Consider the following 16,675-nt stretch of genomic DNA (forward strand, 5'->3'; position numbering starts at 1 on the left):
TTTCTGTTACTGATTTCTGACTCAATCCTATTTGGTGTCAGAGAAAATATTATTTATGACTTTTTAAATTTAAATCCTTTTAAATTTATTGATACTTGTTTTATGGCCAAGCATACAATCTTGATAAATACTCTTATTTGCATTTGAAAAGAATGTCTGATCTTCTGTTCCTGAGTGGAAAGTTCTATAAATGTTAAATAGGTGAAGCTGGTTGATAGCGTTATTTAAATATTCTGTATCCTAACTGATACTCTGCCCCTTTGAGTTACTATAAGGAGTTACCAGTCACTGAAAAAGTGCTACTGAAATCTCTGACTATAATGATGGATTTTTTTTTTTTTTGGCAATGCCTGCAGTATGTGGAAGTTCCCCTGTCAGAGAATGAACCCACGCCATAGCAGCAACTAGACCTACAGTAATGACACCAGGTTCTTAACCCACTTGGCCACCAGGGAACTCCTACAATTGTGGATTTGTCTATTTCTTGTTGTGGTTTTATCAGTTTTTGTTTCATGTATTTTGAAACTTTGTTATTAAGAGAGTAATTATTTACTTTATATAAATACACAGGAGTGGGATTGCTGGATCATACGGTGGTTCTACTTTTAATTTTTTGAGGAATCTACATATTGTTCTCCATAGTGATTGCACCAATTTACATTCCCAACAGTGCATGAGGGTTCCCTTTTCTACAACCCAACTCCTATTATTTATTCTTTTTTTTTTTTTTTTTTTTTTTTTTAGGGCCACACTCTCGGCATTTGGAAGTTCCCAGGCTGGGGGTTGAATTGGAGCTATAGCTGCCAGCCTATGCCACAGCCACAGCAACGCCAGACCCAACCCATGTCTGCAACCTACGCCACAGCTCATGGCAATGCCGGATCCTTAACCCACTGAATGAGAGCAGGGATTGAACCCCAGTATCATGGATACTAGTCAGGTTCACTACTGCTGAGCCATGATGGGAACTCCCTATTTCTTTCTTTATGATGACAGCCATTCTAATGGGGTGAGATGGTATCTCATTCATTGTAGTTTTGATTTGCACTTCCCTGATGATTAGTGACGTTGAGTAGGTTTTCATGTGTCTGTTGGCCATTGGTATGTCTTCTTTGGAAAAAATGTCTATGCAGATCCTCTGCAAAAACACTAATTAGAAAAGACACATGCGCTGCAGCATTATTTACAATTGCCAAGATATGGAAGCAACCTAAGTGCCCATTAATAGATGAATGGGTAAAGAAGATACAATATATGTATACAAGGGAATATTACTCAGCCATAGAAAGACTGAAATCTTGCCATTTGCAACAACATGGATGGACCTAGAGTGTATTATGCTAGGTAAAATAAGTCAGAGAAAAAAAATACTGTACAATTTCACTTGTATATGGAATCTAAAAACAAATGAGTGAATACAACAAAATAGAAACAGTCATAGATTTAGAGAACAAACAAGTGGTTGCCAGAGGGAAGGAGATGAAGGGAGGAGAAAAAAATTGTAGGTGAGGGAGATTAAGACCTACAAACTTCCAGTTGCAAAATAAATGAGTCACAGGTGTGAAATGTGCAGTGTGGGAATATAGTCAATAATTGCATAATATCTTTGTATGGTTACAGATGGTATCTAGACTTACTATAGTGATCTTTTTGAAATGTACAGAAAGGGGCTTCTTGCTTTCTGATATGGCCCACACTCTGACTATGGGGTGTGTATGTCTCTTAATAAATTTACTTCTTACCTATCAAAAAATGTATAGAAATACAGAATCAGTATGTTGTGTAACAGGAACTAACATAGTTAACATTTTGAAGTTAATTTCACTTCAAAAATAAGCAAACAGAAAAAGAGATGAGATTTGTGATTACCAGAGGTGGGGGTTGGGGAGAGAGGGAACTGCATGAAGGCAGTCAAAAGGTACAAACTTCCAGTTATAAGATAAATAAGTACTAAGGATATAATATACAACATGATAAATATAAGCAACACTGCTGTATGTTAAACATGAAAGCTAAGAGAATAAATACCAAGAATTCTCATGACAAGGAAAAATGTTTTCTCTTTCTTTAATTTGTATATATGTGAGATGATGGGTGTTCACTAAACTTACTGTGGTAATCATTTCATTTTATATACATAATGTAAGTCAGATCATTAATGCTATACACTTTAAACTTATATAGTGTATGTCAATTATATCACAATAAAACTGGAAGGGAAAAAAGAGAAAAATTGTTCAGAATTGTTATATACTTTGAGGAAGTAACACCTCCATCACTATGAAATAACTTTATCATTGCTAATATTCTTTGTTCTGAAATCTACTCTGTCAGATAATAATGATGTATTATATAATGTACTATAGTTCATGATATATGATATTCTTAGTAACAGTATAGTGGCCCCAGCTTTTAATTGGTATGATAAGATAACTAATGGTCCTCCAAAGATGTTCACATCTTAACCCCCAGAACCTGAGAATATTATCTTATATAGCAAAAGAGACTTCGCAGATGTGATTAGGGATCTTGGGAAGGGAATACTACCATATATCTTCTGGGTAAACCCTATATTAAATCACAAGAATCCTTTTAAGAGGAAAGTATTGGTGGGAATGTAAACTGGGGTAGCCACTGTGGAAAATGGTATGGAAGCTTCTCAAAAAAACTGAAAATAGAACTATCATATACCCAGAAATTCCAATCCTGGGTATGTATCTGAAAAAAAAAGAGAAACACTGATTTGAAAAGATACAAGCACCCAAATGTTCATAGCAGCATTATTTACAATTACCCAGATATGGAAGCAAGCTAAGTGTCCATCAACAGATGAACAGATAAAGATGTGGGGTTTACACACACACACACAATGGAATATTACTCAGCCATTAAAAAGGATTAACTTTGCCATTTGTCACAACATGGATGGACTTGGAGAACATTATGATAAGGGAAATAAGTTAGAGAAAACAAATACTGTATGATATTTATATGTGGAATCCTAAAAATACAACAAACCAGGAGTTCCTAATCAATTGTTATTTTTGTTTAAACAGCCAATTAACCTTCAAAACAGATTAATAAGAAAAATCTTATATTTTTATCCATATAGTAACATTTCCAACAATTCCCATTCCTTTTGTAGATGCAAATTTCCATCTAGTATAATCTTTCTTCTGCCTGAAGAATGTCCTTTCACATTTCCTACAGTATGGACCTACTGGTGATGAGTTCTTTAAGCTTTGTATGTCTAAAATTTTACTGCACCTTTACTTTTGAAAGATATTTTGCTGGGTACAGAATACCAGGTTCTAGCAACAGAATTCTAGGTATAGAATTTCTTTTAGTACTTTAAAGCTAATGCTCCACTCTCTTCTTGATTGCACTGTTTCCAATAAGAAATCTGTTATCATCCTTATGACACGAAAAAAAAAAAAAACATGGCTTTTTTCCCTCATCAATACATATATATATAGTCTTCTGATTTCTTAAAAGACTGAATATTATTTCATTGGTTATAATTTGTTAACTGTTCACTTAATTTAGATTGCTTCTAGTCATTTTATTATAATAAGCAATGCTATAATGAACTTCCTTATAAAAATTTATATATTTCAGCAAATACAGCTATAGAATAAACCCCTTAAAGTAAAATTAATTCAAAAGAATTATGAATTAAATTTCTGATGAATGTAAATAAACTGCCCTGTAAAAATATTTAAGAAACTTATACTGTTACCAAAAACATATGAGAATGTTTACTTTTTCCACATTCTTGACACTGGGAATGTTCAAATGCTTACTGCATTCTCTTAGGGGAAAATTATAGTTCTTAACTTATACTTTAAGCAGGAGTGAGATATTATTTTTTCAGGTGTTTCTATGTTTTTTCTGTGAACTTCTTATTCACATTCCTTCCCCTTTTTTATCCCTACTGCTTTTGTAGGGAAGCTCTTTGCTTCCTAGTACAATTAACCCCTTGTCATGTGTTACCGGTACTTATTCTGTGTTTGATGATTGGTTTTCTTTAGGATACTTTTCTACACAAATTTTTTTTAATGTATGCAGTTAATTTTATTCTTTTCCCTGCCAGATTCTGGGCTTGAACTGTTATTTACAAAGGGATTTTTCCAAGATTATAAAAAAGATTCACTTGTGTTTTTTTCTAGAATTTTTTTCCTTTAAATATTTGGCCAAACTGGAATTAAATTTGGTATAGGAAATGTTAGAGCGTTGCTAATTTGTCTGTGTTTTTCACTATTTATTGTTAGTCCTTCTTTATGCCACCAATTTGAGATACCATACTTATCACAGATACCATATTTCCATCGTATTTAGCTTCAACATATACACCCTACTGTTTCATTGATCTATCTGTCTATTTCTGTGCCAGCACCAAATTATTTTAATTTCTATCATTTTTCTAACTGCTTTATTTATTTGTTTATTTTGCCTTTTGTCTTTTTAGGGCCACACCTACGGCATATGGAGAGGTTCCCAGGCTAGGTGTCAAATCGGAGCTACAGCTGCCCGCCTACACCACAGCCACAGCAACGCCAGATCCAAGTCACATCTGTGACCTAAACCTCAGCTCACAGCAACGCCAGATCCTTAACCCACTGAGCGAGGCCAGGGATCAAACCCGCAACCTCATGGTTCCTAGTCAGATTCATTTCCGCTGTGCCAAGACAGTAACTCCACTGCTTTCATATTATGTAGAACAGGTTCCTGCCTCTCTAATCTCCTTTTGCTTTTATTTTTCAGAATTTTCTTGGCAAGTCTCTTACATTACTTTTTCAGCTGAAATTCTGTATTATTCCCATAACTAATATCCAGCTCTACAAAACAAAACAATTAACAATACACAAAAATCTGTTTCTGTTTGAGCACTCATGCATTTATAGAATAGGAAGAATTAAATTTCTTATAAAAATGAATCTTTATGGTCAAGAATAAGGTTCTGGAGTTTCCGTCGTGGCTCAGTGGTTAGCGAATCCAACTAGGAACCATGAGGTTGCGGTTCGATCCCTGGCCTTGCTCAGTAGGTTAAGGATCTGGCGTTGCCGTGAGCTGTGGTGTAGGTCGAAGACACGGCTCGGATCCTGTGTTGCTGTGGCTCTGGCGTAGGCTGGTGGCCACAGCTCTGATTCAACCCCTAGCTTGGGAACCTCCATATGCCGTGGGAGCGGCCCTAGAAAAGGCAAAAAGACAAAAAAAAAAAAAAAAAAAAAAAAAAGGTTCTTCTTTCCATTTATTTCTTCAAGTCTTTTTATTAGAATTTTTACACTCTCTTCTTACAGGAATGAAAATTTCTTATTAGGTATACAAGTAGATATCCTCTCTTTTGTAACTACTGTAAATGGGATCTTCTCTCATGTTTTGTAACTGGGTAGCACCTATATACATAAAAGGAATTTATTTTTATCTCCTTTTCATTTATTGAATTTTAAACTTTTTAGCTGGAAATAATTTCAGACTTATAAAAGAGTTGTAAAAATAAAACAAAGGATTCATCCATTGTTAACATTTTTCCACCACTCAAATCATTTTACCTCCCTCTTTATATACACACATACAGATACCTACATACATAAAAAATAACTTATATATGCCATGCCCCTTTAAGCACTAAAACTTAAGTGCATACTCTCTGAAAACAACAACACAACCTTATACAACCAAATTATTAAATTCAGAAAATTTAACACTAAAACAATATTACTGTTTAATCTACAGTCCATATTTCAATTTGGCTAACTATCCCACTATCTATTATTTTGTAACCAGTATTTCTAGGTTCTTACTGTTTCAGATTTTTTTCAGTGCATTTTTTGGCATATAGGAACATATATAGGAACAAAGAAGCTTTGGGGAGTTCCCTGGTGGTCTAGTGGTTAGGACTCGGTGCTTCCACCATAGGTTGGATCCCTGGTCTAGGGAAGAAGGAAGGAAAATAAAAAATACACTAAAAAATAAAATGTTTCATATGTGTGTGTGTGTGTGTGTGTGTGTGTGTGTGTGTATGAAATAATTTTGCCTCCTTTCCTCTATTTAGTTTTTCTAGTATAATTTCCCAAAGCCTGTGCTAGACTGATCACACCACAGATAGGTCAGACATCTAAATTTGGAAAGGGTTCTGCAACTATTCTCTCAAAAGCACAAGTATAGGAAATACACCATCCTATGAGGCAGATGTTCAGGATCAAGTCCTAGTTATACTACTAATGAGCTATGCAGTGCTGGAGAAAAACCTTAACCTCTTTGAACTTCTTCATCAGTAAAATGAGAAGGCTGAGACATATAATTTCCAAATCCTTTTTAGTACTGGAATTCTATGTTTCTGTAAGTTATTTATTTAAAGAAATAAAGAAGTAAAATACACCTCACCATTTTTCCCTGAAAGTTTTCTGTTTTTCCTGATCTGTTCTCCACTCTTGAGTCTGGATGAATGCATGGTCTTCCCTTTACCTTCAATCCTTAAAGCAGGACTCCGTGTTCTGGAAAAATAAATGTGTTTTTAAAATTACTGTCATGTTCTCTACAACCATTCACAGATGATCATATCAAAATTTTGACTAAATTTTTTTAAAACTCAAAGATGTTTTACTGAGCTACTGTCAAGCAATACGGCAATTTTAAATATGAAGATGGCTCCCAAGAAAACTGCAGATAATTCTATGACAGATATGCCAGTTATTACAGTTTCTAGCCTTATCTTTGTGTCATCTATGGGTTTCTCTCCTTTGGGGCAGTCACCTACAAGTATGAATTCTGAGTCTCTTGTCCCTCACTCCCCATGTTGGCATGCCACTCTGCACTGTATTCACTCTATCTGCACCTTCTAGGGAAAAAGATATAAACTCTCTGCGGGAAACAAAGGACTTGCCATGTGGTACAGCACTGATCAAAAGCTGCAAAATAGTGACATAAAAACAGACACACAGATCAATGGAACAGAACAGAGAGCGCCCAAATAAACATACCCATATGAGGTCAATTAATTTATGACAACGGAGCTAAGAATACACAATGGGGAAGGACAGGCTCTTCAATAAATGGCATTGGAAAAATTGGACAGTTCCTTGCAAAAGAATAAAACTGGACCACAACCTTATATCATACACAAAAATTAACTCAAAATGAATTGAAGACGTGAATCTAAGACTGGAAACCATAAAACTCCTAGGAAAAAAACACAGGGAGTAAGCATCCTGACATCAGTGTTAGCAATGATATTTTGGATGTGACACCAAAAGCAAAAATCAACAGTTGAGACTATATATAGAAAAACTAAAAAGCTACCATAATGCAAACTATGAACAAAATGAAAAGAAAATCTACCAAGTGGGAGAAAATATTTGCAAATCATATATCTAAAGGTTAACATCTGCAACATTTAAAGAACTCATACAACTCAACAGGAAAAAAAAAAAAAACAAAAAAACCCAAACAATCCGACTAAAAAGTGTAAGAAGAGCTAAAAAGACATTTCCTGCAATACTGGATACTATAAAACTTAGAGGAAAATATGTGCAGAACACTCTTTGACATAAACCACAGCACTATCTTTTTGGATCCACCTCTAGAGTAATGAAAATAGAAACAAAAATAAACAAATGGGACCTAACTGAACTTAAGCTTTTGCACAGCAAAGAAAACCATACACAAAACAAAAAACATGTAATGGGAGAAAATTTTTGCAAATGAAGCAATCAACCAAGGGTTAATTTCCAAAATATATAAGAACTTAAGAAGCTCATATCTTAAAAACAAACAACCAAATCAAAAAATGGGCAGGAAGTTGTGGTTAGCAACACTGACGCCAACTAGGATCCATGACAATGTGGGTTTGATCCCTGGTCTCGCTTAGGGGGTTAGGGATCCAGTGTTGCCGTGAGCTGTGAAGAAGACTGCAGATGCGGCTCAGATCTGGTATTGCTGTGGCTGTGATGCAGGCTGGCAGCTTAAGCTCTGATTCAACCCCTAGCCTGGGAACTTCCATGTGCCATGGGTATGGCCCTCAAAAGACCAAAAAAAAAAAAAAAAAAAAGCAGAAGATCTAAACAGACATTTCTCCAAAGAAGACATAGAGATGGCCAAAAGAATACATGAAAAGATGCTCAACATCATTAATTACTAGAGAAATGCAAGTCAAAACTACAATGAAGTATCACTTTACACTGTTCACCAAAAAGTCTACTAAGAGTAAGTGCTGGGAGCTCCCGTCGTGGCGCAGTGGTCAATGAATCCAACTAGGAACCATGAGGTTGCGGGTTCAGTCCCTGCCCTTGCTCAGTGGGTTAACGATCCGGTGTTGCTGTGACCTGTGGTGTAGGTTGCAGATGCAGCTCGGATCCCGCATTGCTGTGGCTCTGGCGTAGGCTGGTGGCTACGGCTCCGATTAGACCCTAGCCTGGGAATCTCCATATGCCTCAGAGCGGCCTAAGAAATAGCAAAAAGACAAAAAAAAAAAAACTGTTTTAGTTTTTCCTCAAAAAACTAAAAATAGAATTACCATATGATCCAGCAATCCCTCTCCTGGACATATATCCAGAGAAAACCATAATTTGAAAAGATACATGCACCCCAATGTTTACTGCAGCACAGCCAAGACATGGAAGCAATCTAAATGTCCATCAGTAGAAGACTGGATGAAGAAGATGTAGTACCTATATACAATGGACTATTACTCAGCCATAAAAAAGAATGTGACGATGCCATTTGCAGCAACATGGATGGCACTAGAGATTACCACACTAAGTCAGTCAGAGAAAGACAAACATCATATGATATCATTTATATGTGGAATCTTAAAAAATGATGCAAATGAACTTATTTACAAAACAGAACATACTCACAGACTTCAAAAACAAACTTATGGTTACCAAAGGGGACAGGTCAGGGAGAGGGATGGATGGGAATTTTGGGCCTGGTAGATGCACACTACTGTATATGGAATGGATGGGCCATGGGGACCTGCACTATAGCACAGGAAACTCTACCCAATATTCCGTAATAACTAATATGGGAAAATAATATGAAAAAAATTTTCCACAAAAGAAAATTAAATAAATAAAATTTATCTATGAATTAAAAAAATAAAAAGTAAAAAGATATTTCCAAAGAAAGCATCCGAATAGCCAACAGGTAAATGAAAAGGTGTGTACCATCACTTATCAACAGAGAAATGCAAATCAAAACCACAGTGAGTTATCACCTCACACCTGTCAGAAAGGCTATTATCAAAAAGACAACAAATAACAAGTGTTGAGGAAGCTGAATAGAAAAGGGAATCCTTGTGCACCACTGGTAGGAATGTAAATTGGTGCAACCACTATGGAAAACAGTATGGGGATTCTCCCCAAAATTAAACATAGAACTACCATATGAACCAGCACTTCCACTTATGGGTATTTACCTAAAGGAAACAAAATCATTATGCACCCCATTTTCACTGTAGCATTATTTACAATAACCAAGACATGGAAGCAACCTAAGTAGAAAGTGTGATACACACAGACACACACACACACACACACGTAGGAATAGTGCTTAGTCACAGAAAAATTCTGTAGAAAATGCTGCCATTTTTGACAAGAGGAATGAGTCCTTGAGGGCATTATGTTAAGTCAAACAGGTCAGACAATAAAGATAGATACTTTATGATCTCACTTACATGTGGACTCTAAAAAAATGAAACAAAACAAAAACCACCCAAATTCACAGAGAACAAACTGGTAGTTGCTTGAGGCAAGGCATGGGGCAGGCGGGTAAAATGGGTGAAGATGGTCAAAAGGTACAAACTTCCGGAGTTCCCATCGTGGCTCAGTGGTTAGCGAATCCAACTAGGAACCATGGGGTTGCGGGTTGGATCCCTGGCCTTGCTCATTGGGTTCAGGATATGGCGTGGCCGTGAGCTGTGGTGTAGGTCACAGACGCGGCTCAGATCCTATGTTGCTGTGGCTCTGGCGTAGGCCAGTGGCTACAGCTCCAATTAGACATCTAGCCTGGGGACCCCCATATGCCACGGGTGTGGCCCTGAAAACGACAAAAGACAAAAAAAAAAAAAAGGTACAAACTTCCAGTTATAAGGTATGTCTGGAACATGTAATACACAGCATGTTGACTATATCTAATAGTACTGTATCGCATATTTGAAAAGTTGCTAAGAGAGTAGATCTTAAAAGTTCTCATTATAAGAAAAAAAATTGGTAACTCCATGTATGGTAATGGATATTAAAGAAAGAATATTAGAATTAAGTTGAAATACAACAATCTCTCATTACTTTATCTCGAAAAAAAGTAAAATAGTTTTCTGAAAACTAAGTAAATTGCAAAAAAATTGCAAAATAAATATAAGTAACAACATTAAAAAATAAAGTTCTTTACTCAGAGGTAACTGTAGGCTGACTCTAATGTCCCAAGCATAAAATTATCTATGAGGTCTGTAGCATACCTGAAATTCTCAGTTGAAGAGTTATTACTTGTTTGATTCTCACAGCCAAGTATTTTGGGTGAAATCTTTTCTGGCATCTTAAACATGTCATCTGTTGTGGGCTTTGCATCTCTGCCTACTTTCAGTCTGGACGATCTCCTTAACACAAGTGTGGTATCCTGGTCAGAGCTGTTTTTTGCTGGATTTGAATTTCCCTTGTTATTTAGTGGATCACAAGAGTTGACATTTTGATGAACCAAAGTTTCCAATCCAAATAAATTTGGGTCTTCTAGAGTCTATATTAAGATGTAAATACAAACACAAGTAATTACAACAATGCATAAAAATAAAATTAGAAGAATTTTATTTTTGTGGTACAGCACAAAAGTTGCAAAATATTGACATAAAAACAGACACATAGATCAATGGAACAGAATAGAGAGCTCCCAAATAAACCTACCCATATGTGGTCAATTAATTTACAACAAAGGAGCTAAGACTATACAATGGGGAAGGGCAGTTTCTTCAATAAATGACGTTGGGAAAACTGGACAGTTACTTGCAAAAGAGTAAGTTTTATCTTGTCCTTTGTTTACACAAAAATACCTCATAAGACAAAAGTACAAAAACCCATAGACAAGTGAACACAATGAAAATTTTATAATAATGAACATCGTAAAGAACAATGCAGATTTAAAAGCCTACAACAAGAAGAACACAAGTAAAAACTTGTGTTTTATCAATATTCATTCTTAAAAGCCACAGGTAAACCTAAGGTCACTGTGGGTGCTTTAATTTCACAGGAAATGGGTAGCACATAATGAAAAGAGACACATTAAAAACAGGAGAAATGTCATGCCAGGCCAGATCAATATTTTACTCAGCCTAGTATTTCGTTACGTGACAGCAACAGTAAAGTGATACTTCTGAGACGAGACATACATAACCTCTGTTACATTGATTTTAAAAGGTTAGCAGTATATCATGAATGGTTCTAACTTCCCCTTAATCATCTATTACAGACTTAACTTTCATGGGGGTACATATTTTTATACATATTGTATAAACATTTCTTGAGATATCCACCTTTCAAAGCTTCCCAAGGTAATAATCTTCACATTTTTATTGTAGCTGAGGAAGAGTAATTAATTTTAAATCAATCTCCTTTCTATCTTTAAGTAGACTTTTTTTTTTTTAAGGACCTCCTAAATTCATGCTCCCTCTAGCAACTCCAGTCATAATTCCCTATACTTGACACACTCATATTACCTCTTTTTTTAGATTAGAATCCTGGAATGTTTAATTTAATCTTCATGCCTTTCTCTTTTTCTGGATTTAGAAAATATCATTATGTATATGTATATTTTGAATTTTTTAGACCTGAATTGCATGCAGTATTATTCCAGGTGGGTGTGTTATAACATGAGCTTAGTATCATGTTATTTAAATATTCCAAGAAATGTTCATAGGAGCATTTTGATAACAGCCAGAAGGAAAAAAGAAAAGAAAGAAAACAAGCCAAATGACCATCATTAGTGAAATGGTTAAATAAATCACACTATTATATATCTATACACACACATATATATACACAAAATATACCAGTACAGTGAAATACCATTCAACAAGTAGAAACATTTGTAGTAGTACTACATTTGTTGATACAGAAAGATAACCAAGGTATATTATTAAATTTAAAAAACAAGTTGACATGTAATCACATGAATATAAAAGAAAATTTACATAGAACAGGTGTAGAAAAAAATGGAGATACAGAGCAAACTGTTAACAGCGATTATCTCTGGAGAGCAGAATTGTGGATGACTTCCTCTTACTGTATTATTATATATTGCTGTAATATTAGTTTTTTCATAATGAGGCTGTATTACTATTATTATCAGGAAAAATTAAAGACAATTTTTAAAAGGAAAAAAAATTGTCAACATGAAAAAGAGACTTGGCAAGTGATAGGCCACTACAGGGCCTCCAAACATAATAATCCAGGAATTCTAAACCCAAGAACTGTGACACCCAACAGTATCCTCAGACACAGAATGCAAAACAAAGTTCTACTGAAGCCAGGTATGTTTTCCCTCTCTTGGCAGCCCAACTGCGTATGTTTTATGTCCCACGAAATTAACATGGGATATCTCACCTCTACTCTGTACCCAGGTAGACACAGTGCCAGAAAATTGTGATAATCTTTTCCTTCCTTTAAATAAGCAGTCCAATGATGATATATCTTCTCCATTTTTCAAGGAAGAAACTTAACTACTTTAACTTTTTAACACTTGAAAACTTTACCCGGGAACATTAAAAAGATCACTATATGTTTCAAAGTCAAAAAGTACCTTCTAAGTGTTGGTATTTGGGTAGAAGGTTTGAATTTAAAATAAAGTATGTGGGTAAGAAAGACTTGTTAATGGTCACTATGAAAAGCAAAATCATACTCATACTTGGACTTACTTGCTGTGCTGAAAGATGCTTGTTCTGCAGCTCAGCTAACTTGGAATCTTGTTCAAATGGTGGAGTAGAACAAAGAGTCTCAAAATTCACCTCTCCTATTTGTGTACAATCTTCATCGATCTGAGACAGACGAGGCTCCACTCCCAAACATTCATTTTCAGCACTGAGACTGATGCCTCCCTCTTTTCTGTGATAGACGGCTTCCACTTTGGTTTCTGACAATGCATTTAGGGATGCTAACAACTCAGCTGGCAAGGCATCCTCCTTTTTGTTTTCTAGTAAATCTCTGTGACAGGTCAAGGGTATTGAAACGGAATTTGGAGAGCAGTTCTGTGGGTTCATCAGCTCTCTAGGTTCAAAGTCACTCATTATGCCAAACAGTCTTTCCTCCTGGGTAGTTTCTGGTGATGTCAGTAACCCTTCTAAGGCAGAAACAAAAGTTTCGAGAGAGCTTTCTTCATCTTTGGTTTCTTCAGAAGTCATGGCCAATGTGACTTCCTTTCCAAGCTCAGAAAATGTATTTGGTACTGCCAAGACCTTCTCTGGTTCTATGAATGATTTCTCCTCTACAGCAAATGTATCATATTCTTTAATAGTAATACTTGAAAGAAGGCTTATTTCACAAGAGTCTCCATCTGTACTTGTTTCCTAAATATTCAAGTAGAAGTTCATCATTACAGCATATACAAAAAAGAGTTTCAACTTTCCTCCCTTCCATAAATAAAAATACTCTTTATTAGCTGATTATACCAAATTATCAATGGCTGTGAACACATGGTTAATTTAATAGTGGACAAGGGTAAAACTGGCTGCACCATAATTACAGATGGTGAACTATACAGCTAAGTTTAAATTACCTGGGCTAAGGGAAGAGGCAGAGATGACATGGATATTAAATTAACAAATAATCTAAAAACTTTACGGCAGTTAATAGCTATAAAAGTCTCCCTTGCTAAAAATCTCTATTGAATTTTATTAAAATTACTAACCAGGAACAAAATTTCCATAGTTTCACCTTCTTATTTCCCATCTTTGTATGAATATGTACACGTGAAGTAAAAAAGCCAAAGGCCAGGAGGTCAGAGAGCAAAAAGAAAACACAGTTCTATGTAAATATTACAAGTTCTGTCTATAAATTAATTGTTCTGAGTTGAGATTGTTTTAAACAAAAACCAAAAAAAAAATTGTATTTCTAAATGACTATTATTTTCCAAGACATCACCTTTATAGGTTATAATTCTTCTCACAATGTTTCCAATGATCAAAATATTAGACTTCCTCTTTTGAAAGTGCTTTCAAAATCATTTATAAGCCATTCAAGCCATTCAGCCAGTCTCAATAGCTTAAAGGCACTAAACTTCTTTTCAACATTTAAAACTTAATTTGCTTGACCTTAAATAACAGAATGGGCTTCAGTGACTTTTGGCTATTTCTAAAAATCATATCCAGGAGTTTTCTTGTGGTGCAACAGGTTAAAGATCTGGAGTTGTTATTACAGCAGCTTCGGTCGCTGCTATGGTCCAAGTTTACTCCCGGGCCCAGGTTACTTTCCTTGGGCGCAACCAAAAAAAAAAAATTTTTTTTTAAATAAAAATCAATTCTACCTTCAACGACACATCACTCTGCCAGGATGCACTGTAATCTGTAAGCCCTCTAATACTGATTTGATTTGAATAAGTGAAAAATATTTTATTCTCCCTCTCTTCCTTTGCTACCTGCCACCATTTATCTTTTCTGTACGTAGCATACAGAGCTAAGATGATATATTTATTAGGAATGCAAACTATAATTTGCTCATAAAAATAAAAGGAATTTAGAAGGAATTGAAGAACTGGATCCTATCCATTCCATAAGTTACAGTTCAAGGTCTAGCTCCTACTGAAGTCCTATCTACTAAATTCAAGACCCAGTTGTAACAAAGTATATATACTGAACTTTGTCCTAAAGAAACTTAATTTCTAAATGAAGACTGGAGGCATTAATATATAAAGTAGAAATAATGTCAAAAACACAGCATGAGTGACAGGAACTAAAGCTCTGGTGTTATAAGTTTTCTGGGGTGAAAAAAAGAGAGGCAGTGAAGGGTTTTCATGATTGCCAGAAAAATGTCTGGTTAAACAAAGTTTTCAAAACACGTGCACTATAAATATCTGAGGAGACTTTCAGATTCAATGTTCTCTAAATTTCTTTGTTAAAAAAAAATCCTGGGAGTTCCCGTCGTGGCGCAGTGGTTAACGAATCCGACTAGGAACCATGAGGTTGCGGGTTCGGTCCCTGCCCTTGCTCAGTGGGTTAACGATCCGGCGTTGCCGTGAGCTGTGGTGTAGGTTGCAGACATGGCTCGGATCCCGCGTTGCTGTGGCTCTGGCGTAGGCCGGCGGCTACAGCTTCGATTCGACCCCTAGCCTGGGAACCTCCATATGCCACGGGAGCGGCCCAAGAAATAGCAACAACAACAACAACAGCAACAACAAAAAAGACAAAAGACAAAAAAAAAAAAAAAAATCCTTTTTCTCTGAATATCTATTAATGTCACAGGACGCAAGTGACTGGGGAATACGAACAAAGTCAGTGAATAATGAATGCTGGAGAGGGAGCAATTACTTTGGTCAAAATCACCACAGTCAGAGTTCCCAACATGGCTCAGTGGAAACGAATCCAACTAGTATCCACAAGGACGAAGGTTCTATCCCTGGCCTCGCTCAGTGGGTTAAAGATCCAGCATTGCCATGAGCTATGGTGTAGGTCATAGACTCGGATTGGATCTGGTGTTGCTGTAGGACAGCAGCTACAGCTCCGATTCGACCCAAAGCCTAGCAACCTTCATAAGCCATGGGTGAGGCCCTAAAAAGACAACAACAAAAACATCACCACAGTCATCTGAGACAGATCGAAAAGGGACTTAAGCCAGAAATTAATGATTTGTGAAGGAGTGAAAGAGGGAAAAAACACGTATTTTTCAAGCACCACCTAGGTACCAGACACCAGGCACTATCATCATTCTCAGTCCTCCTTTAATCCTACTAAATGTACATTACACACATAAATGAAACACTTGCCCATGGTACACACTGGTTCCAAATGTCATGCTCTTTCCCTTGCTTCCTGGCTCCTGACTTGAACGAAGACATGGAGGTAAGAAAGTTTAAGGTACACCAGAGATGAAGTATGGTACAGATATGGTAGGGTTCGCCTGGGGAAGTCATTGATTGCTGGAGTCTGTTATAGGCAGGACCAGTCTTAGAGCCCTCCGATTCCCCACAGCACCGAGCAGAAAGCAAAATCAAAACAAGCACTCAGCACACAATTACTGATTAGCAACTGGAATATGGGAAAGCAATATCCAGCAGGAACTATTAAAGGAAACAGGGTAATAGACAAAGCAACAAGGCATTTTTGCTACATCACCTCAGCAAATAGTTTGATATTAAATTATATGCTTCACCTCTAGATAAAGAATAAGAGAGTTACAATGCTAAAAAAGACATACAGATCGAGAAAATTCTATTTCACTAGAGATAAGGAAAAATAAGTTCTGAAATGGGTTGTTAGAAAAGAATAGATTTCTATTTACTGAAATGATTTAAGTCATATATTTGCCTAGGAGAAGACTTTAACCGGGCTTGATACTTGATTTAATATAATTACAAAACTCTAAACCAAGATCAAAATAGCTAATTTCTATTTTACAAACCAACCTTTTTTGTGTGTGGTAACACTTCAGGATTTTCAGGCTCAAGCCCTAGAAGATAACATATGTTTCATTCCAGTCTT

The 16,675-nt window shown here is 36.0% G+C and overlaps 1 protein-coding gene across 2 annotated transcripts in view; it reads right to left on the reverse strand.

The window, feature by feature from the left end:
• The window catches only part of ANKRD31 (ankyrin repeat domain 31), a 171,987-nt gene that overhangs the window by 120,045 nt on the left and 35,267 nt on the right, over nt 1-16,675 (reverse strand). For both annotated transcript variants that reach the window (XM_085013838.1, XM_085013837.1), the window contains exons 7-10: nt 16,600-16,643; nt 12,902-13,549; nt 10,457-10,731; nt 6,388-6,497 (exon numbers count right to left, since the gene is read on the reverse strand). In XM_085013838.1, the coding sequence (XP_084869964.1) occupies nt 6,388-6,497; nt 10,457-10,731; nt 12,902-13,549; nt 16,600-16,643 (1,077 nt within the window). The remainder of the gene's footprint in view (nt 1-6,387; nt 6,498-10,456; nt 10,732-12,901; nt 13,550-16,599; nt 16,644-16,675) is intronic.

Source organism: Sus scrofa, chromosome 2 (genome assembly GCF_054392235.1).
Source record: "Sus scrofa isolate SSC_HxYL_T2T_F1_AM1 chromosome 2, Sscrofa_HxYL_maternal_Yorkshire_Landrace_v2.0, whole genome shotgun sequence".
Lineage (NCBI taxonomy): Eukaryota > Metazoa > Chordata > Mammalia > Artiodactyla > Suidae > Sus > Sus scrofa.